At 38.5% G+C, this 25,037-nt stretch overlaps 2 protein-coding genes across 7 annotated transcripts in view; one reads left to right on the top strand and one right to left on the bottom strand.

Annotated features, from left to right (window-relative positions):
* Window positions 1-23,131, top strand: part of exp (expansion) — a 204,575-nt gene extending 181,444 nt beyond the window's left edge. For 4 of the 6 annotated variants that reach the window (XM_073084088.1, XM_073084096.1, XM_073084106.1 and 1 more), the window contains 3 exons: window positions 14,413-14,503; window positions 18,973-19,212; window positions 20,458-23,131. In XM_073084088.1, coding sequence (XP_072940189.1) covers window positions 14,413-14,503; window positions 18,973-19,212; window positions 20,458-20,573 — 447 coding nt within the window. In that variant the 3' untranslated portion in view covers window positions 20,574-23,131. Of the gene's footprint in view, window positions 1-14,412; window positions 14,504-18,972; window positions 19,369-20,457 lie in introns of all 6 variants that reach the window. The other 2 variants (XR_012103224.1, XM_073084115.1) reach the window with 2 other exon arrangements.
* On the bottom strand, window positions 23,119-24,735 carry LOC140750545 (putative serine protease K12H4.7). The gene has a single exon (XM_073084130.1). It carries the CDS (start codon window positions 24,700-24,702, stop codon window positions 23,254-23,256), a length of 1,449 nt encoding a protein of 482 aa, XP_072940231.1. The 5' UTR covers window positions 24,703-24,735; the 3' UTR covers window positions 23,119-23,253.
* Window positions 24,736-25,037: the final 302 nt, after the last annotated feature.

Below are 25,037 nucleotides of genomic sequence, written 5' to 3' on the forward strand. Positions count from 1 at the left end.
AATGCCCATATCGTAGCAAATGAATATTTTCTTATTATCTTCCTTTTTATTCATATTAAATATCCAATATTTGCATTATTGTAAACACCACACCTCACAAGTCAATCAACAGATTCTCTTGGCTTAAACTAAAGTAATAATTTCTTTCTTAACTATTGCTTAAGAGGATAGTTTTTTTAAAACATTTGTGAATACTCGGAAAGTGTACACACAACATAATAACCAAGATGCGGTTGGCAGACGATGTAATTTTCTTGCAAGTGTAAATTGCATTACAGATTGTGCTACCGTTGCCTAAGTGGCAATTGCGAGCTATTTTTATTACATTTACAGTTTCTTTTGTAGAATTATACAGACTTTTATTGAAATAATTTGACAAGAACAATGAGTGAAATAATTCATTTCTAGCAACTCGGTTGCAGCGATTTTGCTCTATTTTTAAAGTGGGTATATTTTTTATATGTTGCCAGTAACTTGACCTCCTTTCAATATATTGCCACGAAAAGAAACATTTTTCCTCAATTTTTTATAAGTAATAAGAATTATCCCAAATTAATTTGGAAATTATCGTATTCTTAATTATAGTCCAATGCCCTTAAAAACAGTAATTTGAAACATTTTCCTTAAAAGCCAAAAGACGGGAATCCAAAGAACATCAAATGAATCAGAGCCTTTTGAAAGAAATCATTAACTCTAACCACAACATTAGTAAATCCTCCAAACGTTTTACGCAGATAAGAAATATACCTTAAAATGCCCTTAATGTACGAGATGTAGATAAAGGGTCAGTTTATGCAAAGTGACTTCCAAATGTCTCTTGACATGAATTATGGACGAGCAAATTGGCACATCTTCATCAAGTGCAAAAAATAACTAAAAAAGTAAATACTGGCCAAGTACGTGTCGGACTCGCGCATTGAAGGTTCCGTACTACATTTATTTTTTAAATTTAGTTATTATTATTGTAGCAGCTATAGAAGTAAATACAATGTGAAAATTTGAACTGCCTACCTAGTACGGTTTAATAGATAAAGCGAAAAACGCCGAAAAAAGCGGTTTCCCGTATGGAGATCCCCATTTATATTCAAGATTTTGTTATTTTTAGAATTTGTTGCTATACCGGCCACCGATATACGTACTCTTATAGGGTTCCGTTTTTACCCTTTGGGTACAGTACCCTAAAAACAACTCGAATCAGTGTTCAGTAAAATATAATGTCTGCCGTTTCGTTGGTTGCCAAACCCGTTGCTGCGTAAGGTTTATTTTAATCATCCTTTTTTTTATTCTGGCGAATTCGTCTTTTTAGAAACCCTGATTATTTTATTAATTTATGTTTCTTTAAGTGAAAAATATTTTAAACAAGTAAATGTCAACAAATTTTAATCAAATTGTATTTATTAGTAGTACTTATACGAGTTGGTATAATTCTTGTTCCAAATATTAAATTCAAATGTTTAGTGATTTTTCGATTGAGTTGAATGATTTTTAGTGATCTTCAATTTTAATTTTAATTTCTGAGGAGGTAACATGTAATTAAAAATTAACTTCCTCATTAAGTTCCTCTGTATTTCTCGTACAGTGAAAAAAAACTCGATTTCATTGTATTTGGTTACGTTACTTTAATTCGTGTTAAATCCAGCGTTTCAAAATTCCGATTAACAAATGGGTGAACCGACTGATTAATTTCGTAATGCAGATTCCACCATGATTTGCATTTCAAAACTTTTCTACGCCCTTTAACTTTTTGAAGAAGTATTTGTAACTTTATTACACGGTCGTAAAGGCAATCCGAATAACTTTACGTAAATATTGTCTTCCTTCGTCATACCACCCAGTACTTTTCTATTTACTTTAAATTTATAAAACGAATTGAGTGACGCCATTGATTCACCGGTGGATCAGATTTGACAACCGACGACCGACCGACTCAAATTTACTGGACCACGGTTTCAATTTATATAAAGAAATGATGATTCATGAAGAAATCTTAAGAAAAGGATTCTTACCATCACACGCTATTTTATACCCTATAAATAAGATATAACACTCATTATTATGTGACTTTGTTGGTTTAACTTTATTTACTTTATTACAACCGTTTGTTTCTTCTTTACTATGATATTGCTTTATAACCAAGCTACGGTTTTTGTTTACATTTCTTTTGCTTAAGAGCGTCGAAGAAAATTAAATCGTTATAGTAAAATTGATTCAAAGTAGCCATAGTGATAGATTAAAACTTCATCTTTTTTATCGTTACATTTTTTATCGTATATCACTTCTTTTGTAATAATGTTTAAATAAACAAGTAGTAATAAGTAGTTGAGGGTTATACCCTTTCTTACGTATTATTTTTTAAGTCGATATTTTATATTAAAAATCGCGCGATAAAGTGGTTTAGCAGATATCATATTTCATTTGCGTTTGGAAGATAAAAAATGTATTTAACATTATTTTATTATTTTGAAAAACGAAATGGAAACTTACTATAGGGGGAAGGGGTTTGAAAATTCTAAGGCACGCTTACATGGGGGTAGGGATTCAGAATTGCCAAAATCATCCTTACATAATTAACGAATGGCCCTTTAAAGTATTAAAAATATTTTTATTTCTTTACGCTTGATGCTACCAGAGGAATACCACATTTTATACACTAGTAAGCATTACTGTTGTCGCGGGGCGCTGTGTTCGGCGGTGTGGTGGTATGCCACGCCGCCACCTAACCTGCGACCGTATAGGGGTGCGGGCGTGATGTTGTACGGACGGCCTTCTTCCGTCCGGCGCCGGAAGCCCGCTCGTGGTGATAGTCGTCGCGTCGGGGAGTTGCGCCTGTTCCGTGCCGTAGAGAGGGTAGGTGCGGGGAAGGGGTGACGTGCAATAGAAACAATAATTGACGTGCAATAGAAACAAGAGTGTAGGCCAGCCAAAGCCTCTTCCCTATCCCGACCTAACCCCTACTTCCTCTTCTTGCGCAGGAACGCTTCCGTCTTCAGATTTTCCTTCTTCTTCCCCAGGAGTCTTCTTGTTCCCCAGGAGTCTTCTTCTTCTTCAGGAGTCTTCTTCTTCTTCAGGAGTCTTCTTCTTCTTCAGGAGTCTTCTTCTTCTTCAGGAGTCTTCTTGGTATTCTTCTCTGCTGAGACCATGCTTAGGCCGGAAAACTGGTTTTCTGAGCTACCCCAGAGCAATACCGTAAAGAGAGCCGCGCTTTTTTAGGCCCATTTTCGTGTAATTTTCACTTTGGCTGACCTAGTTTTTCCTCTTTATTTATTCATTTCCCAAAATTTACATATATGTGTTATACATTGTTGGAATCCTTATAATTAGCCCTATCTAGCTACATAAGTTACATAGTCATATCTTAATTTGTAAAGAAGTTATTCGTGAAAATATACCAAAAATTTACAAGTTACGTCATTTCACATGTCAATATTCTTAATTATCTCGAAATTATCGCAATTGATTCTTACTAATCTTACATCAATATGAAGCTAGAAACATATTCTAGGAGATAACATAAACCTTAAAAACATAAAACATGTATAAAACTCAAAAACCTAACCTACAATACTATTTTCATAAAAATACCTAAAAACTCTAATAAAATACAACAAATGCGACCGATAGCGCCATCTACCGTGTCTTATCCCTAAACTTAAACTTACGTAACTTGTATAAACATATTCAGTAAGACTTAAAACATACGTTAATTACAATTCTTAATTAAATAACTTTAGTTAGTCGCCGACATCCTCCCCCTCGTGCGTAGCACCAACTCCTGGCCCGGCGACTCCATGCTCGTGGCTCGACGTGACGACTGCCTCCCCGCAGTTTGGCTCGCTGGTCGATGCTCCACCGCCTGTGTCGTCGACCGCTTGCTCTTCATCACGTCGTGCTGGTACCAGCAGCACCAACTTGGAGCTGGGACGTTTCAATACGCCCCCCGTAGTGCGCACCTCCAGTACCCTGGTGCGACCGTCGGGCCCAGGGAAGGTTCGGACCACCTCACCCCTCGGCCAGGCTCCTCGTGGCAGCGTGGAGTCCACTATTAGGACCGTGTCTCCACACTGCAAATCTCTTCTGGCAGCTCTCGCGTCGACTCTTCTCGGGATCAGAGTTGGAAGATATTCTTTCACCCATCTGCTCCAGAAGTGGTCGGCTAGTCGCTGCGCAGTCCTCCATGTGCGCCGGCCGGTGAGGTCTTCGTCGGTGAATGCTCCCAATCTTGTGCCGCAGGATCTCCCAATTAAGAAGTGATTGGGAGTGAGGGCACCTTCTTCGTTGTCTTCGTCGGCTTCGATAAGAGGTCTTGAGTTCACCAGGTGCTCCGCCTCCAGTAGCAGAGTGTGCAGGACTTCTTCCTTGGGATGCCTTTCCTTGAGGGTAACCGCCAAGGCCGTTTTGATGGAACGGACCAGGCGCTCCCATGCCCCGCCCATGTTCGGAGCCCCAGGTGGTATGAATTTCCACCTGATGCTCATCCGCTCGGCTGTGGTGATGAGGTCTTCTTTGTTGAGGCTGGCGAGGGCTTCTTGAAGTTCCTTGTTGGCCCCCACGAAGTTGGTGCCGTTGTCGCTGAAGATCGTCTTCGGCATCCCCCTTCTTGCTGCCATTCTTCGTAGCGCCAGGATCATGGAGTCCGTTGACAGAGATGCTGCCAGTTCCACGTGGACGGCTCTGGTTGTGAGGCACGTAAACAGAGCGCCCCACCTCTTCTCATGACGCCGACCCACCGTGATGCTCATGGGCCCGAAGTAGTCCACGGCGGTGCATGTGAACGGCGGTTCCCCATGCCGTAACCGTTCCAGCGGGAGATTCCCCATCGGCTGGAGTCGTGGCGTGCCGCGGTACACCTTGCACCACTGACACCGATGAACCGTCGCTCTCACCGCAGACCGTAGTCCCAGGATCCAGTAGCGCTGCCTCAACTCGTTGATCACCGTCGCGTGGTTACCATGGTTGAATTCTTCATGGTAGTACGCGATGAGCAGTCTGGTGATGTGGTGCTTGCTGTCTAACACCACAGGTTTCTTATCTTGCCGAGTGTGTCTTGCCGCGTCGATTCTTCCTCGGAGTCGTAGTAGTCCATCTTCCATGACGACATCCAATTTCTTAAGCCTGCTATTCTTCTCGAATGGCTTCATCTTCTTGACGCAGCGTACTTCATCTTGGAAGCTCTCTTCTTGGCTTCTTCGTAATAGGATCTTTTCGGCTTCATTTATTTGGTCGGGTTCGAGGGGAATGAATCTTCTTTCTTGGGTGTTCTTGTTCACGGGCTTCATTGCTACCTTGGCTTTCTTCTTATTTCTTTTCCAGGTAGGATCTTGACGCTCAGACTTGCGGGACACGTTCACTGCGTGTTTCTTCTTCCGGCACAGGTCGACGAACTGTAGTACCCTTGCAGTTGCTCTCACTAGTCGAGTCCAACTTGAGAACTTGACTGGGTTCGGAGTCGGATGCCGATCAACGGGCTTCGTTGCCCCCACAGTTGACCTCTCCTTCTCTTCTCCCGTGGGCTCCGCCTTGAAAGTACGTGGTTTCGGCCAATCTTCCTCCTCTTGTGCCAGGAATGAAGGTCCGTTGAACCATCTGTGTCCGCTCCCGAAGTCCTTGGGCACGCCCCTCGTTGCGTCGTCAGCTGGGTTTTGAGCTGTAGGAACCCAGCGCCATTCCTGAGGTTTTGTTGTGTCTTCGATCTCTGCCAACCGGTGTGCTACGAAAGGCTTGAAGGTCCTTGGGTCAGACTTGATCCAGGATAGTACTGTGCTGGAGTCGCTCCAATACGTCTTTTTCGCGACCTTGATGTCCAGCTCCTCTTCAATTGATCGCGCCATCCTGGATCCCAGCAGCGCGGCTTGCAGCTCCAATCTAGGGATGGACACCGGTTTCAATGGGGTGACTCTTGCTTTACCCGCCAACAAAGACACTCGGTGACCATCCTCTTCGTCGCGTTGCCTTAGGTAGATCGCGCAGGCGTAAGCTTCTTCACTTGCATCGACGAATATGTGAAGCTCCCCCTCGGTGTTGAACTGCGCGACGCACCTTGGCACCCGAAGATCCTTAAGCAGCTGCAGGCTGCCCAAGTAGTCTGTCCAGATCTTGTTGTCTTCCTCCGTAATGTGGTCATCCCATCCGAAGCCGCTCCTCCAAATGCTCTGGATAAGCTTCTTCCCTTGGATGAGCACCGGCGATGCTAGCCCCAATGGGTCGAATGTCGACATCACGGCACTGGTGACCTCCCGTTTGGTTGGAGTTCTTACTTGTTTGACCACTTCTTCATGCACGTTGCGAAGACACGTCCTAAACCCTATTTCATCGCCCCCGGTGAACCACCTTAAACCCAATGTTTTTTCTTCTTTGGTTCCCAATTCAACTTCGTTACTGTTTCCCTCCGGAGTGAGCTTCTTTAATACATCTTCATTGTTGGATGCCCAACCCCTTAACTGGAACCCGGCCTTCTTGTGGATGAGGTCTACCTGGCTGGCTATCTTGACCGCTTCTTGTTCTGTCCCAAAGCTGTGAAGGTAATCGTCCATGTAATGATTACGCTCAATCGCCCTTGCTGCCTCGGGATACTCGTCTTGGTGCTCGGTCGCGTTCTTATTCTTGACGAAGATAGCAGCACTCGGAGAACAGGCGGCGCCGAAGATAACTGAAGTCATCCTATACTCCTTCGGTGTTCCGCTCCGTTGGCTTCCTCTCCACAAAAACCGAAGACTGTCTCGATCCTCTTCTCTTATCTTTACTTGTAAAAACATTTCCTTGATGTCTGCTACCACCGCTATTGGCTTCTGACGGAACCGCAGTAGAACTCCGAATAATGACTGCAACAGATCTGGTCCCGGCAGCAGCTCGTCATTGAGACTCTTCCCTTGACACTTGGCAGCAGCATCAAAAACCAGCCTTATTTTCTTCTTGGTGGGGTGCGTAACGGCGAAATGAGGCAGGTACCATTTCTTCGTGGACGTGGATTCGTGTTGAACTTCTTCTGCGTACCCACTATCGAGGAGATTCTTCACTTGACTTTCATACTCCTGCTTCAGTGCCGGATCCCCATCCAATTTCCTCTCGATGTTCTTTAACCTGTTTTCCGCTTGCTTGTAATTGTCAGGCATTTTCCCTTCCTTGTTTCTCCATAGCAAGCCGGTCTCGAAGCGCCCATTGTCCAATCTCTTTGTCGTCTCTTCTAAAATAGCCCGAGCCCTTTCTTCTATGTCTGTGGTCGGTCGACGTGGCTGGATCCCCAACGATTCCACGGCGAAATGTTCCTTGATGACCTTTTCCAAATCCTCTTCTTTAGAAGACACGTGCGCGCAGGTTACGAAGTTCACAGGTCTTGAAGCTGCTCCATCGGACCCGTGTAGCACCCACCCTAGGTAGGTCAATGATGCTACGGGTTGACCTCTTTTCCCCTTGCGTGTGGCTCTGGACACGATGAGCTCCCAATTGTCTTGTCCGATTAACAACTTGGGTGACTCTTCTTCATAATACAATTGTTTCGACATTGGCTTGAGATGAGCGCATTCTTCGATCCTTCTTATTTCCAACCTCTGAGGCGTCAGGTTGATGTCATCTATCGTACGGGCCCCAGAGATGGTTCTCTTCTTGGTCTGGTGCATTCCCTTCAATCTGACGTTGACCTTCATTGAATCTTGCTTGGAGATGGTCTTCCCACCTACGGTCTCCAAGGTGAGTGCTTCCACGGATCCTTTGAGGCCGATTTGTCTTGCAACCGCAGAGTCGAGAAGCGTGACAGTTGACCCCTCATCCAGTAACGCCAGGATCTGGGCAGCTCCCTTCGGTCCATATAGCTCAACAGGAACCATCTTCAAATATGCCTTCGCTGTCCTTGCAGTGTTTACCGGGAGCATGACGTTGTTCGCAATTTCTTTCTTCTCTTCGGGCTTCGGGTGATCCCATCGTTCTTCATGAAGCACGAAGTGATGCCACCGCTTACATGTCTTGCACGGTGGACGCCGACATGTTTCCTTCCGATGTCGTCCTTGGAGACACTTGAAACACATCTTCGACTTGGTAGCGACGTCCCACCGTTCCTTCATTGGCAGCTGTAGAAATTTGCGACATTCGAAGAGGTGATGCTCGTACTGGCAATGTGGACAGTTCTTCTTTTCTTCTATTTGTTCGGACGTGGTGTTCGTGAATTGACGTCTGGGAGCCTGGCGCGGCTGTTGCGTAGTCTCCTGTGTCGCGTATGGTCCACACCGGTCCGCTTCCCTGTTGAGGAACTTCATTAAATGCACCAGGTCTGGATCTTGATCTTCTGAGTCAGCGGCGAAGTCGTACCACCGATACTGCAATACCGCCGGCATCTTGCTCACGATAATCCTTACCATTTCCGGTGAGTGTAGATACTGCGGTCTTCTTAGCCCCCGTATTGTCGCGACGGTGTTGTTCACTCGACTGGCGAACACGCAGATGTCGCGCGCATTTTCGTTGATCCTAGGAAGATTCTTTACCTTTTCCAGTTCCATCAGGATCAGGGCTTCGGGTCTTCCGAACCTTCGACGAAGAGCTTCTATTATTTCTTCAGGAGGGCACTCTGAATATAATAGGCTCTTGATAGCCTCCCGTGCTGTGCCCTTAATTGACCGCCGCAGCCGCGCCATGTTCTGTGCATCCGTAAACAGCGGTGCGGTGTCCTCATAAACCGTCCTGAAGGCGATCCATTCTTCGCTTCTTCCATCGAAGTCGGGTAATTCATGTACGTAATTAGGTTGCGATGCATTCCTCGGAGCAACACTAATGGCCTTCATGATGGCCTCAGCCAATTCCTTGGTCCCGTTGCTTGAAGGTTCCGCTTGGTCTTCAGGCTTGACGATAGTGACTGGAGGTTGACTGGCTCGCCCCTCCCCGGACGCCCCCAGTCGGTGCCCCTCCCCGGACACCTCCCCCTGATGCCCCTCCCCGGACATCCTCTCCACCGTCGACTGCACCCATGTGTGGATGTTCGCGTTATGCGACCAGTCTTCATCCTCGACCACGGACTCTTCATTCTCCACCTGGACCAGCTCCCACTGCGCCTTGGCGAGTTCTGCAGCTGCCTTTGCTTCCTCCAGCTGTCGGCGCGCCAATTCCAGCTTGGCTTCCATCTCCCGACGTTTCGTCGACTTCACCGACCGCGTTTTCCGGGTTCCAGCTGTTGCAGCAGTTGGAGCAGCTGGAACACCTGGAGCAGCTGGAACAGTCGCCAAGGTGCCTGAAGTGACTCTAGACTCATATGTTGTGAGCGTACCCTCAGTTGCGGTGCCCGATGTCCCCGAAGAGTCAGTTGTCCCCTGCGCGCTTTCCGTGGCGCGGGGCGCAGTCGACTGGTTCGGCGGCGAGGTTCTCCTCTGGCTCCGTGTGACTGGCATGGCGGCGTCAGTAACCCGATGATATGACGACTAGCACGATGATCCGGCTCGAAGGACCAGCTGTTGTCGCGGGGCGCTGTGTTCGGCGGTGTGGTGGTATGCCACGCCGCCACCTAACCTGCGACCGTATAGGGGTGCGGGCGTGATGTTGTACGGACGGCCTTCTTCCGTCCGGCGCCGGAAGCCCGCTCGTGGTGATAGTCGTCGCGTCGGGGAGTTGCGCCTGTTCCGTGCCGTAGAGAGGGTAGGTGCGGGGAAGGGGTGACGTGCAATAGAAACAATAATTGACGTGCAATAGAAACAAGAGTGTAGGCCAGCCAAAGCCTCTTCCCTATCCCGACCTAACCCCTACTTCCTCTTCTTGCGCAGGAACGCTTCCGTCTTCAGATTTTCCTTCTTCTTCCCCAGGAGTCTTCTTGTTCCCCAGGAGTCTTCTTCTTCTTCAGGAGTCTTCTTCTTCTTCAGGAGTCTTCTTCTTCTTCAGGAGTCTTCTTCTTCTTCAGGAGTCTTCTTGGTATTCTTCTCTGCTGAGACCATGCTTAGGCCGGAAAACTGGTTTTCTGAGCTACCCCAGAGCAATACCGTAAAGAGAGCCGCGCTTTTTTAGGCCCATTTTCGTGTAATTTTCACTTTGGCTGACCTAGTTTTTCCTCTTTATTTATTCATTTCCCAAAATTTACATATATGTGTTATACATTGTTGGAATCCTTATAATTAGCCCTATCTAGCTACATAAGTTACATAGTCATATCTTAATTTGTAAAGAAGTTATTCGTGAAAATATACCAAAAATTTACAAGTTACGTCATTTCACATGTCAATATTCTTAATTATCTCGAAATTATCGCAATTGATTCTTACTAATCTTACATCAATATGAAGCTAGAAACATATTCTAGGAGATAACATAAACCTTAAAAACATAAAACATGTATAAAACTCAAAAACCTAACCTACAATACTATTTTCATAAAAATACCTAAAAACTCTAATAAAATACAACAAATGCGACCGATAGCGCCATCTACCGTGTCTTATCCCTAAACTTAAACTTACGTAACTTGTATAAACATATTCAGTAAGACTTAAAACATACGTTAATTACAATTCTTAATTAAATAACTTTAGTTAGTCGCCGACAATTACACTACGTCAAAAATAAAATTTACTAATAGGCCGAAATTATTTTATAGTTGTCGCATGAGAATATAATTCATCATTACAGGCACTTAACCCTTAAATGCACTTAGAATTTATAGCACGGTATTTAATGGGACGGTGCTACAAAAAGCTTACAGCGAGCTTTTCGCAGTGGGCGGGATTTACTGAACGATCACTGTTATTGACACAATCTTGTGACGCGGATACCCGATATCTGTTCTCCGTTCAATATTGAGAAGAAATAGGAAGTCTAAGTATTTCCTAGTATGAAACTATGCAGGCTTGATTTAAAGGTTTGGCCACCTACTTTGCATTATAAACGATTTTTGCGTTTCAACTATGTAGGTTTAGATTTTATGTTAATATAAGTTGGCATTCTCTTTTGGGAATATCAAGTTGTATGGTGGTCTTGATTTTATTATGTCTAAAACGGTTCATAGTAAGCCCTGAATTATTTTGCCAAACAGCACTATAGCTAAAACTCTAGTGTTGTTGTTACACGGTAAAAATAAGTATAAAGTAAGGTATTTATTCAATATATTATGATGAAATAAAAATCAATCCATATTAAGATTTTACATTACCTATATGCATTATGTACGAGCATACGTCATCATCTATCGATTGCCATAATCCATCACCCTGGCCAACTGGGGATAAGTTATTAAATGTAATTAAGCTAGTCATTCCAATAATGGTCGAAATTATGATACGAGTATGACATGATCTGACTCGTAATACTGGTATCCGGTATTTGAAACACGGATATGTAATGTAATAGAACACGATGTATAATGTAATTTCCTAGCTTTAAATTAGATCATAGTTCAAGTCTGAATATTAATATATTATTGTATTATATTTGCTACGTGCCTATATATTGTTTCTTAAAATATATTTGTACTTGCGGATATAATAAAAAACGCCATTCAATGTTTGATTATACTTAGTGTTGTGCGCAAAAGTAAAAGATAACCTTAACCCAGGGAGATTCCTCTTACACAATATCTTGATCCTAACAATGATGGTCCCTGGAATTCCGATGCATTAATAACCCTATCAATATCGTTATCTCAGTTATTGAACTCTTTATCGCCCGTTACTAAAATTCAATCTATCTAATGTTTTTTTGTAATTAATTTTGGATTTTACTATTAATAAAATGTGTGTATGAAAATAACTACATCAGTGATTTTTTACGTAATTGAAAAAAGTATATTTTTGATAAAAACGACTTAAGAAATATATTCAATATTTAAACTGTCAACCTGTCTATCTACGCACATAACTTTATCTACAACTCCAAAAATAAATATTAATATCGATACAGTTCTCTGATTCCATCCCATATTCAACAATACATCTATCACTCAGGCTGTACCTTTATCATTTCTCAACAAAAGGGTACAAAGGAAGCTTTATCAAAGACAACTTAGAAATAACTTATCACGATCGAAATGAGGTGAAAGTTTGTTCCGTTTAACGCCTGTCGGCCTCGGCAACTTCAGGTTAGTACCTACCTTACAAGATATGGTTTTAGTTTTATTTGAAAACGGTTGCGTATCTAATGTCGATATCGATATCGATATTTTATTCGGTCGATATAAGCACATCTTTTCTAGATATTTCGATATCAAGTTCATAGTTTTCGTTCTAATTTCGTTGGGTTCGATTTTCCTCACCTCACTGAGTATTCAAAGTCGAACCGAATATTGCGAATATGAGGTTGAGATTGGTTTAGTTTGAAAAGCAAAACGGTTTCGTTTTTCAATTCATTGATTTTGTTATAATGCTCAACTATGTTTACTATTTTGATATAGTAAGTATCTATGATATAAACGGCATTTAGTTACGATATTGGTACGCACATTACAACGAAGCCAAAAATCCATACGAAATCAAACTATATTGTAGTACAACAGGAGAGTGAAATTAATTTTAAACCGTGCATATATGATTAGTTATAGCTTATATCAGTGGCGAGTGAAGTCCCATTTACGCTCATACTTACACCACCGAACAATGGTAGGTATCGTTGACGCATCGGAGATACGATCTCCGTAAGATAAATGAAAGGGCGACCGAAAGGTAACCGCTCCTTTTATTGGTTTGTCCAAGTGGTTTTCAACTTTTCTCGTCTGACGACCCCCCAAAACGTAAAAATATTTTTCGGTCTTTACTCTTACTGTTTTCTGGCCTGTGTTTCATCATTCTCAAATATCGTTACGTACAACATTTCGTTCAATTCAGAATTAGGTATCTGTTACATAGTACATAATTAAGTAAATAAAACACACTTTTTATCTCAACTTTTTATCAAGTATTACTAATGGTTATTATCATGCAATAAACATATTATTTGTAAAGCAAACTAGAACTTTATATTGTGTTTCCTCTTACTGAATTGCGAGATTCCGCCACCTCTTTAGGATTTACGACCCCCCCAGGTGCTCGCGATCCACACTTTGAAAGCCACTGGATTATCCAAATGGCGTCAGGTTGCTATGAAAGTGGAAACGTGGAGATGAAGAATGTCCTTTGTGCATTGTGAATATGTGCGGCCACTGGAGAATATTTATGCATTTCATACGATATTAATTGCAATGAGTGTGTAACTGCATCTGTGTTTTGATTTTGTGTTTCGAGTATCAATGAAAGAATATTTTTTTTTATTTATTTTGACTGTACGGAATATGATTTTTTTTTGTATTTTATAGGGCTTTGATTAACATAAAAAATTAATTAAAAACGAAAAGTGCACAAACTTTCAGTGTACATGCTATCTTTTATTATAATGTAGAAATCTCGAAGAACATTTTACGAACTGAAAAAATCAGAAGTAATTTACAACTACTAATTCAGTCTCCGCAATAATTATAAACAAATGAATTTACCTTACCTACTCTATCCATGTTTTTTTACATAAACTTTTTGATATAATACGTAAGTATATTAAGTAAAAAGTAATGCGCAAATTTCGAAATCGCACTTTACAATGGTATTCCTTTCCTTTAATAATAAAATGCGAAACTTGATAAAACACGTGGGAATGGAAACAATTCTATCCGCGATAACAGCACATTTATTTTACAAGAATTACTTTAAGAATGTTAAAACGCGAGCAATAACATGTACGGAGACACCAGGCGGGGTGGCGCGCATAATTTCTTTTACTTGATAAAGCAGCGTCTACAATATGAGGCTTGTATTACATTAGTTGTGCTTTGAACTCGTCTCGCCTTGTAACAAGATAAGGGGGAGTGCACACGCTGTTTTCTTTCTTTCTTCTTTTAACACACCCGTCCCCGATAACATAATCGTGTTGGACGCATTTTACCTGAAAACATTGTGGATCTATTTATCGCTGGTCTAGTGGCCTAAAGCTGGTTGTAAGGGAAAGTGAGGACGGGCTTGCATAAAAATGTCTCTTTATTTTGTACGTTCGTTAAAAATATATTTTAAAGTAGGTAATACGTATGAAACCTTGTTTCTAGATCTTGGTGTCCAATGTTCGATTTCCTGACAACAACTTTTTTTATCGAAGATGAATGTTTTTTTTTCGATTTATTTGGGTTAAAAAACAGTAAACAACAAAAATGTTGATCAATACTGTGACAAAATAGGAAAATATTCTGACCCTGTAGGTGTCTCAAACTTTGAGACACCTATAGGGTCAGAATATTTTTCATATTAAAGAACCCCATCTTCATTTTAAAGACAAAGTCTTCCATTCCTCATTGCTTTGGTATTGCTGTAAGACAGAAAAGAAATGGATATGACGATGGCACTTCCACAGTCATGTTTTCCTCTACCACTCCGCAATAGAATATTGAAGTAACATGTGTCACACTCATATTTTAAATACATTTCCTTTTGTTCACAGCCGGATTATGACGATATCGACGTAAACGGGCGCGTACCAACACAGTTCGCAAGAGGAAAGTCGGATAAGGGGAAGGACAACAAGAAATACGGTAAGTGAAGAAATTGAGACATTCCGAGAACTCTCCTGTTCTTCTTAGAGCGTAAACGCAGTAGATTTGTTTAGTTGGCATGATACGTGAATGATCTTGACGTAGATGTAGTCTGGTTTACCAGAAACCAGTAATTATGAAGTAGTTTTTATTAGTTATCTTCTTAGAATGCATGATTTATCAAATAATAAATAGAAGGAAGCGAATGTCACAATGGATAAGAGGTAAGGAATTCGTTAAAATTGCAAATTGAATAATTTTAACTGAAAATGATAAAAATATATTATGACAGTCATATTAAGATCACATTCTCTGTTGTGAAGTTAAATACTGTAAGCGACAGACAAACAGAATCATCAGGCATATATACATACAGGCGCACGAAGTTTTAAACTTAACAAACAAATCCTCTTTCGAGAGCTCCAATATATAAAGGGGTTTCTTTCGAGTGCTAAAGAAAATAAAGTATTTGAAATACCCAATCGATTTTGTTTCAAAATTTTCGACATACATCTTTAAGTGATTCTAAAAATAGCGAAAATCAGAGCACGAACATTTCGTAACGCTAGCGAATACTCGTAAACTCCAAACAAGTTCTGTCGTTCGGAATATATGGCGACAGGTATTTTCGCGGCTACGCTAATTAAAATAACCTTTTTCGCCATTAAATTAGAGACAAAGACCTTTTAAGTGTATTGTCGAATAAAACGACTTTCCTTAATTAACTAAGTGAAACTGGGCTTAAAAAATAGACACACAATTGGCATTAATTACTCGAAAGCGATAAATTTCTGAACCAGAGTAGACTAGAGTGTTTCGTCCCACCCATAGGCTATTACAATATATCCAATGGGTCCTTGGAGGCGTTTACATGGATGCCGAAGTCCGAAGGCCATGTTTGGGCATTATGAGCCGATATTGGATAATTACTTCAGATGTAATGCTCATGTTACATGTGGGTTTTCTTTTGTATTGTTCAGATAATTTCTACGATTCGGATCTTATAGAGACGTGTCAATAAAAAAAAACATAATCTGTCTAAAATATTATTAAATCTGTCAATATAAACTTGGATTTTAAATTGGAACAGTTTAATTAATAGTAAATAAAAAAATACGGTATAAAACGGTACAGTTTTTTTAAAACACTCATTATTTTCAAATAATATTACAATACCATGCGTGCTTGAATTCTTATAAATTTAGGTTGAGATTGAACGATTTATACATTTGTGATCTAGTTGATCGAACATTTTAAATAAATTGGATTTCAGAATAACAAAATTAAAATACACTAATAATTAATTTAACAAGGTTACCTCATTACAAAATAATACCTTCACATTTTAAACATGGAAAAAAATTGAATACTTATATCTTTCTCTATTTAAAAAAAAAACAAGCCAGAACATTTTGTCTGTAACAACAAAACAAACATCAATATAACGCCTTCGATTGTCCTAGGCATTTAAACGACGGTAATTGTGCCGACTCGTGTTCCCCAGTGTGACAATACAAGGATTTATGTGTCTAAAACGTAATTTACAACGCCGGTGTCAAGTGTGAACTGCTATATCAATATGGTCGGAGAGACCATCATTCATAACCCTTGTTGTCCCCGTGCAGATTTATAGCACCGCCTCTGAAATATGGACCCGTGCGTAAAACTACTTGAATATCGCAACGCGCTTAAACAAATGTACAATTCGAAATGCGTGCTTTTGTGTATTCACAGGGTAATGTTGTGTCTAGGTTGATTTTTTTTCATAATACACAAATCAAAACAGTTATCTATAGTGGTATACTGACGAATATAGGTGTAAATATTGTTTATCGACTTTTCGATCCGGCAATATTTTTTTTTTTTTTACTTTTATACCTACCTATGTGGAAATTGGAAATTATATGAAAGTATCTTTAATACTTTATTTTAAGTACATATAGTATATACGAGTAGATGGATCTTTTTAAAGTTCACGTAAGAAATAAATACAGATTTTTATATTTTATATCATTTTATGCAATTGCGGCACAAGTAATCCAAAAAAGCCAACTTTATCTATCAATAGTTATAAAAAAAATTTTTCGTTAGAAACCAAATGTAGAAATTACACAGTCGTATCCCTGACTGATTTAACTGTACAGTTCTAAGAAATAATTTATCACGTGGGTTTACATGTAAGTACTGTACTGCATACTATTTCTAGGAAAGATTTATGAATACAGTTACTGAATGAAACATCTAATAGTATATAACTTCATAGAGCAGCAACTTATATGCACGGCGCGTTTCCTAAACCTCCAATCATGCAAATCGCTCGATAACACGTCCGCGGCTAATCTGCATCTGTGATCTCACTTGGGAATACCCACATGACATCTTATGTTCTAGACATCAAAATCATCATCCATACATTGTTCTTTCTTCTGTAAAAGTTTTTTTTTTCAGAATCAAAGAGTTTAGGTCAGGCACCGTGATGCCCAAGAACGGTTTTGTGAACTTCAAACATTTCTGTGAACATTTATTTCGAATTAAAGTAATATAAAGGTATATTACAGAAAAAAAATCCCGTACCCATATCCATACAAATAATAAAGTTTCGATGTTGGTTAACTTTATTTCCGTGCGTTATTCCAATTACTACAAAATTTTATAAAAAGATTTATATAACATTACTTACATAGTTTTTTAAATCGTGCGATACAAGATCTTAACGACAGCTGTAATATTTAGTTACAACCATTCAGATATAATCTGTCAGATCAGATGTAAATCTGCGAACTTTTGATATAGGTGCCGGAGATTCTTTGTTTTCTTAACGGATCTTGTTTAGTCGTGAGTGCAAAAACAAACAAACATCAAGGTCAAGTGACCCACCGATGCTAAGTTGAAATCTGTCGTACAATCGGGTCACGTTTAGCACCCATGCGTAATAGGGAGTGACGTATTCGGATCGCTCGCACGTTCTAATTTGATGGTCGTGTTTTTACAAGCGGTCGCGTTAGGCAAAAGCCTACGAGAGCCACGGTTCCCGCTTCCAATATACTATAACTATAAACCGTTGTCATGTCGATATCATACCATATCGATATTATAGATATGGCTAATAACGTTATTATAAAATTAACGAACTCATAGACTTACCAAAACTTATCAAAGGCAAAACCAGAACCGTTCTTATAATCTTATATTTGGCACGTGTCTGTACACCTTTAACATTTGCCTAGGTAAGAAATAGTCTGAATGTCAAAAAGTTTTGCATCGCTGAATTCTGTAAATTCGTAACTGACACTCGATATCGACGACAAGCTGTTATTCTGTATTCTGCTATCGTTAAAAACAGTTTCCCATATCGATACTCAAACGTATCGGCTTAACCGTTTCCATATAAAGCTGAATCCACGTCTAGAGCAGAGGTTACGAGACAATGCACTATTTCACAATCACCGGCAGGCAGCTGGCATTTGGGGTATCCTTGATATTTGAATTGGCGGTATTTGGAACGTGTCGGGCGTAGGACGGAACATGGTACGGATAGCACGCGTGCTAGGGATGGCGATCTTAGATCGATTAATCGAAGAATCGATCTTTTGGGGAAAAAATCGATTATTTTAATCCATCTTTCATCCTAGAAAATCAAAAGTCGATCTTTTCGAAGTTGGTGGAATGTGTTATAGATTTGTTGCTGACGAATAAGTATTTCAGTGCTTGTTTGATCCTGATGACTTTTTTCACTTTCTCCGCCCTTTCGTAAGTTCTAAAGATAGAAGATCAATAATTTTGGAGATTCGTTTCTTTAGGCCTCGATATTTTTATGAATAGTTATATTGCACTTAGATTCGAATCGATTCAAGAATCGATCTTTTTCGGAGAGATTTGTCATCCCTAACGCGTGCGTTTATTTGCAATGAACAAGTGCCGGTGAGATGTGTGCTTGTAAATTGAACTACAAATACACGATTAGAATTATGCGAGCGAGAACATCGCGGTCGTGTATGTCGATCGGTACATTCCGCGCAGACATATGGATTCCTATATGTTTCTAAACTTTTACTGCCTAACTAATAAATATAAATATTTTACTTTACGAAACAACTCTGAAGTAGGTACCTATGAGGAGTAGGTATTCCCTAGTTTTCTATCACAATAAAACAAAAATAATATTTTTTATGAGGTTTAAGAATTAAATGACCATTATTGTCCATCTAATGTTGTGAGTGTATCTCATGGGAATTTGTATATAAATTTTGAACCGAGTCTTAGTTCTAGGATCGATACAAAAGATTCTACTGCGGATAAGTTGCTAATCGTAGTGTGGCTAAACACAATGTTTAAAACAGGACATTGCAGGGCTCATCACTGCAGCATAATAATATTTATATAATCCTACTCTAGTCAAACCACATTATATATTTCCATACTACATATACATGTTTAAATGTAAAATGTGTTAAACAATTACATTCCAGATGACCCGTACTACTGCGGCCTGCGCGCCCGAGTGCCCAACTTCGTGAAGGCGAACGGCAAGCACGTGCTCCCGGCGATGACGGAACGCCTCACTCTGAAGGAGACGCCGGTGCCCAGCAAGCGCTACAGCGTGGCGCACGCGCACCCCGGGCCGTTCCCGGGCCACATGCCACCATTCGCGCACGCGCCGATGCCCCAGGCGGCGCTCTGGCACGCTCGGTCCTACGAGAGCGGAATCGGTGCGTACGAGCGTCCACCAAGGAAGGAGAAACTCATGTATCAATTCTATCCTGACAGGGATCGAAAGTTGCTGCCCCTGGTGATCCAGCAGCCCCGCTAGTACACTAACCTCGCACTTTATATACCGCGGACGCGGACTCTTCGCTCCAACCTTGGTATTTACTTTTCTGTTATACTCGCTTCGCTTGGTAGCACGCCTCGCTTCACGGTAACCGTCTGTCTCTGTTTCACACGTCTGTGTCTGTTTCACTTTCTCACTGATTTTCTTTCCTGTTTCTGAATTTCTTGCACCCATCTCAAATATAGTGGCCGGGACCGCCACTAGACTTGGCCATTGCGAGCTTCGCTTCATCCTAGTAGTAGTTCGTTCATATTTGTCTACATTGTGTGCGATCAACTAGAAGCTATAATTAAAACATTGTTAAGTATACCACAATGTTTGAATTAGGATACATTAGGCATAATTCCGTTTGTATCTTTAGACTTTTCTATTAGGTGTTCCATTAATAGGTGTACAATATATCCCTTACGATAAAACTTTATGGCATCTTATTAGCAATTTATACCACATAAAATAAAACTAATTGACACTATTTATTCGTCCTCTATTCCGCCTTCAAAAAATTCACATCTTACGAATTTAGTTATAGAATTTTGTTTTCATATTGTAAAGTAGTACATATTTGTATGTATTTTATGCCGTACTCAAAAGCGATTATTTTTAAATTGTAGGTACTTACGAGTACGTAATTAACTTTAACCCATTTCTCTACTTTTAACAAAAGATAAACAAAATTAGCGGTATTTTTGCATTAATACGCTGATACGCCTGCAAAATATGCAAAAACAGTAAAATTCGTTTTCTGTATTAATTGGTTCCATCATATTTTGTTACATCACTATTTATTTCAAAACAATAATAATTATGGGATGGTGTCTACACTCGTAGAACCAAACTAGGATTTCGATTAGGGAATTTGTGAATCCTACGGACGCTCACAATCAAGGAACATAGAAAATACATTTAAAATCATTTAGATATCTCGCTCCCGAGGACCGAACCCGGAACTTTCGTGTCAAAATGGTAAACTTTTTCACTGAGACTGACTAACATCGGACGCATCCATGATATAGTTTGTTCTAATAAAACCTTATCACCAACTATTAGAATCAACATCATAATTGATTTTCAATTGTCATCAATTACAACGTCAAAATTGATTGTCAATTTCTTATTATTCCAGACGGAGAGCATTACGACCCGTACGCACTGTACGGACGCCTGCCGATCCCCGGCCGCGGTTTCCCCCCACCACCAGCGCCGAACGCACGCCATATGTTCATCGGAGAATGGGACTAAACTTGCTTCATTCGCTATAGGACACAATTTACAAAAATACCGTTACATCGATGTTATAAACCGTTTTGAATAAAAAACAATAAATTGGATTATATCGGTGTGACTGTATTGACGCTGTAAATAAACTAGACGCTGTAAATTATGATCTAGGTCGTAGTACTTATATTAAAATTGGTCGATTGCAAAGAATTTATACTGTACTCTATGATTGCTTGGTAAGTGCCTGTACCATAACAGGCTAAGCTTTTTATATTACAGAGTGTACCCGTTTTTTAAGTTCATTATACCCCTTAGTTTAGTGATTGAATATTACCAGCTTAAACATTAGCTATTAATTTTGTATGTAAAAATTAAGAATTAGTAATTAAGAGACATTTAATCACTGCCACTATATTTAACTTTACGTGTTCATTATACTAGCATTACTTGGTTCTACTGTTCGAATACCATTTTGAAGTTATATTTTTTCATAAATCTATTTTTCTAAAAAACAATGATTCTAAAAAATATTTTGCTGTAGCTACATATTTGGATCTTATATGGAATGTTGAAAGTCACTCACTTACTAGAATTCTGTGACAGAAAAAGTATAACTTCTGTTAAATAATTTAGTAAGTAATAAAAATGCTTACTTATTTTGAAACGTTTTTAAAATAAACTACCAAAATTGATGAAAACCAAATGAGTTTTCATTTTTTTTTTCTTACGAGTGTCGAAATATCGTTTTCAATTTGACAATATAAAGTTAAGACTACTATATACTATGTTTAATAGTATTATTTATATAAAGATTAAGAGTATTTAACAATGTTGGTCTTTAAGTAAGCATATTATTTACCTTTATTAATTCGAACAGCAGAACTATGTTTGTGTATGTACCTTAATAATAATGTTTTTATTTTTTCTTTTATCTAATTTAATTATAGGTGTCAATCCTAGTCAATACAGGGTTGGGAATAAAAAGGAATAAAATAGAAATTATAGACGAAGTAACGAAATAGACCTCCTGTAAAAATATTAAGAATCTGCCTACAAGTAATTCTTTAATTTTGCTCGATCACCTGTTAAAAGTTTATTTTTAATTAAAGGCAAAGCAGGCTCTTATAGTGTTGTTCTATTAATACCGTCATCGCTTCCTACAATATACACTACGACATGCTACGACAAATTATATAATGATCATCGATAAGTTTAGCTATTTAAAATTTTATTTATTTTAATTATAAATACAGTAACGGCTATTTTTGTTATTTAAACACGCGCTTTTATTCGATCAATGTGTAGTCTTTCCATAGAAAGATAATATTAAAGTTACAAGATTATTTCGCTACTTCGTATATGAATGCATATAATATGAAAATAATCATCCTGTGAAATATTTATATATGTATATAACAAATTAAAAATATTAGAAAAAATGTGACGAAAGGAATTCGAAAAATTACCTTAAATTATGTAATACCGTGTATTTTCTCTGCAAAGCATTCTCTTTCTGGTTAAATATTATTTTTAACTTTTGTAAATATTTTTCTTGTTTAAAATTTTTAAGAGTAGATTAATATTTAATATAAAAATTATATTGTATTCCTGATTATTTCGTATACTTTATCAATACTCAATTATCATTATTATATCAACTTAGTTAGGTTTTGTACAATTTATTCTGTTTTTAATGAGTTATTAAACTTAAATTTGTGTATATTTTAATTAGGATAGGTATTTTATACGATAATTAATATAGCGAATACGAAACTCAAGTAATATTTTAGGAGAATATGTACTATTGAAGATATGTACTATTTTAGAATAGGCCATCACGGCGACAAGTAAATTGTTGGTCGCAATGTTATCGAAATGAAATATTAATGTATAATTAAAATACGTAGCTTAAATTCTTAAAAGAACTACACTACTGTATGCTAATTCTTTTAAGAATTGACAACTTATTATTATGCTTTATAATATAAAAAAAAATCTAATTGGACATCAAGTTTGGAGGTGCTATGCAGGTTACCATTTGTATCACACGTATTATTATAAATAATTTTGTAGATACGTATTCAGATATACCAATAGATTAAAAATACACTTAACAGAAACGAATTACATTAAATTATCATAATGAAATAAAGCAATAAATAAATTATGAAATATTAAAATGAGTACAGAAAAGGCGAAAAGTTATTGAAAAATAACAGACGAAAGAAATACACAGAGTCACATCATATTCGAATTTTGTCACAAAAATAAATATTAGAAACGAAATTTATACTTCCATTTTAATCATGGATTTTTTATATAAATAGATTTATGGTATGATTGAGTGGAGTCGGCAAAACAATTATTTAATATTTTTTTATTAGATATACAATATCTATTTTTATTGTACATGTAAAATTTGTATATTGTTTTGCCAACTATACTTTTAATTTAATAAAATAATACAATTTTATATAATAATACATCAACATCCCTATTGTATAACTTTGGGTGTTGGTTATCGAGTAACCTATTTTAAGGAAATGTGTATGAATAAAATATGGAATTATTTTTAATAATGCGTGTTTTATTTGTCAAATCCAAAGCTTGTTAGAATTTTCATAACAATCGAGTTAATTCAAAAGTACAAACATCTACACAATGTGACAATCGAGTGTTTTTTAAAGATGTGAGTTTGTATCTATATGTGTGATACAAAATCTCCTGCTCCTATCCAATTTTTGGTCAAGTATTTAATATGGGCTCTAGCTTCTTTCAGCTCATCTGGATCACCATCTTTGTTGGAAAACAAATCTCTACAATGCGACGATCTGGGAATATAAACAGCCGGAGCGTCGTATGAGATGTCTTCCAAAACACTCAATGCGCTCCACGGGTCCAACTCACCATTTACGAAGACTACTTGTGTAACGTTAGGTGACTTTCCTCCATACATACTATTGATTTTATCTATACCGCTATTCACTCTGTCTTTATCAAATCCTACACCGAACAGAGACATGCACAATTTGTCATAAAATTCTATTGGAACATTATTTGTGAAAGGCTGATTATCTGAAGTCATTGTCTGGAAATAGCCGTATTCAGTACAAGTCTGATAGGTCCAACAGTATATCCAATCGTTTTCTTCTTTGTGATATTCCTGTATCATATTGTTGAAATCATATTCATAGCAATTCTGTTTTTGGCTCCAATAATAAGGTTCATCATCCACCATGACAAGAGTATCTTTTGTTTCGTTTATACTAGAACAGTGTTTCTGAATACTCTCAGTTGTGCCGTATTGAGCTGTGCCCATAAAATTAGACGCTTTCATTAAGAAGAAAAGTTGTTTATTCTCCGGCTTCGTTATATCCGACCCTTCGCAAATGTACTCTTCTTCTATTAGTTGCTTAACTCCTTCCTCAGTTTGAAATAATGAATCGTATCTTTGGAATATGTTACGTATATTTTCTAAGCAACCTGGCGTTCCATACTGTTCATAATCATTACTAACAACTTCGAGATATTCATAAAAGTCTCTTTTGGCTAAAACAGGTCCACTACTGGCGATAGCTGCGTTAACTAAATCAGGATACACTAACTTCATCCAGGCTGCTAAATTACCTGCATACGATCCACCTACAACCACTATCTTTGAGTTTCTAAACATTGGCTTTTCTACGATTGTTTTCAATAAACTTGCAATATCAGCGAGAGCTTGTGGTGTAGTTAGAAACTTCATATCTTCAATGCTATTCCTTTTTACAGGCTGACTTTTTCCATAGTACCTGTGCTCGCACATAAACATGGCCCCTTTTGTTTCTCTCGCCAATTCATACACAACTCCCGTTGCAAGAAATCCTGGTTCTGCCGGAGCTTCGCCACCGATAAAAAGATAAACAGGTCCATTTGGCCTCCAATAGTCTAATCTTTCATAATATCTCATATACCATGTTCGAGTTTCGTTTGAATCAAAATGGTCCACTTTTTGTTCTATCCACCTGGTAAATATTGGAGCACCAGCTAGTACAGCAATAGATTTTATTTCTTTTATCAAACGTCGGTAGCCATCATTGATACCAAAGAATTCGAATCCATTAACCGCAAACAAGTTAAATAAACACAAAACTCCCAACTTGAAATACATTACTATAGTTGAAAAGAACACGTTTGTACGCAGCGTACTCAGTAAAAATAATAAGAGTTGAATATTTATCATGTCATTTTATCATGATTTATTCAAGGAATTTTGTCATTTCATTAAAAAGCATGCAGGCGAATTGTTCTCATTGTTATCTACTTAATGTTTACATAATTGTAAGTAGGATATTGAAATGAAAAGATATATTATTATTGCAAATAGAAAATAAATTAAAATTACAATAATCATCGTTACATTAGTTATAAAATTGCTATGATTTATTTTTTATCGATAATCTTAAATTGTGTAAAATTTCACAGTAAACTATTTGTATTTGTACC

Source organism: Epargyreus clarus, unplaced genomic scaffold (assembly GCF_041222505.1).
Source record: "Epargyreus clarus isolate Ecla_fem2 unplaced genomic scaffold, WU_Ecla_fem_2.2 ptg000003l, whole genome shotgun sequence".
Classification (NCBI taxonomy): domain Eukaryota; kingdom Metazoa; phylum Arthropoda; class Insecta; order Lepidoptera; family Hesperiidae; genus Epargyreus; species Epargyreus clarus.

What these genes read in the sequence shown, in the direction of transcription:
- LOC140750545 (XM_073084130.1), bottom strand. Translation starts at nt 24,702, where the DNA reads ATGTATTTCAAGTTGGGAGTTTTGTGTTTATTTAACTTGTTTGCGGTT.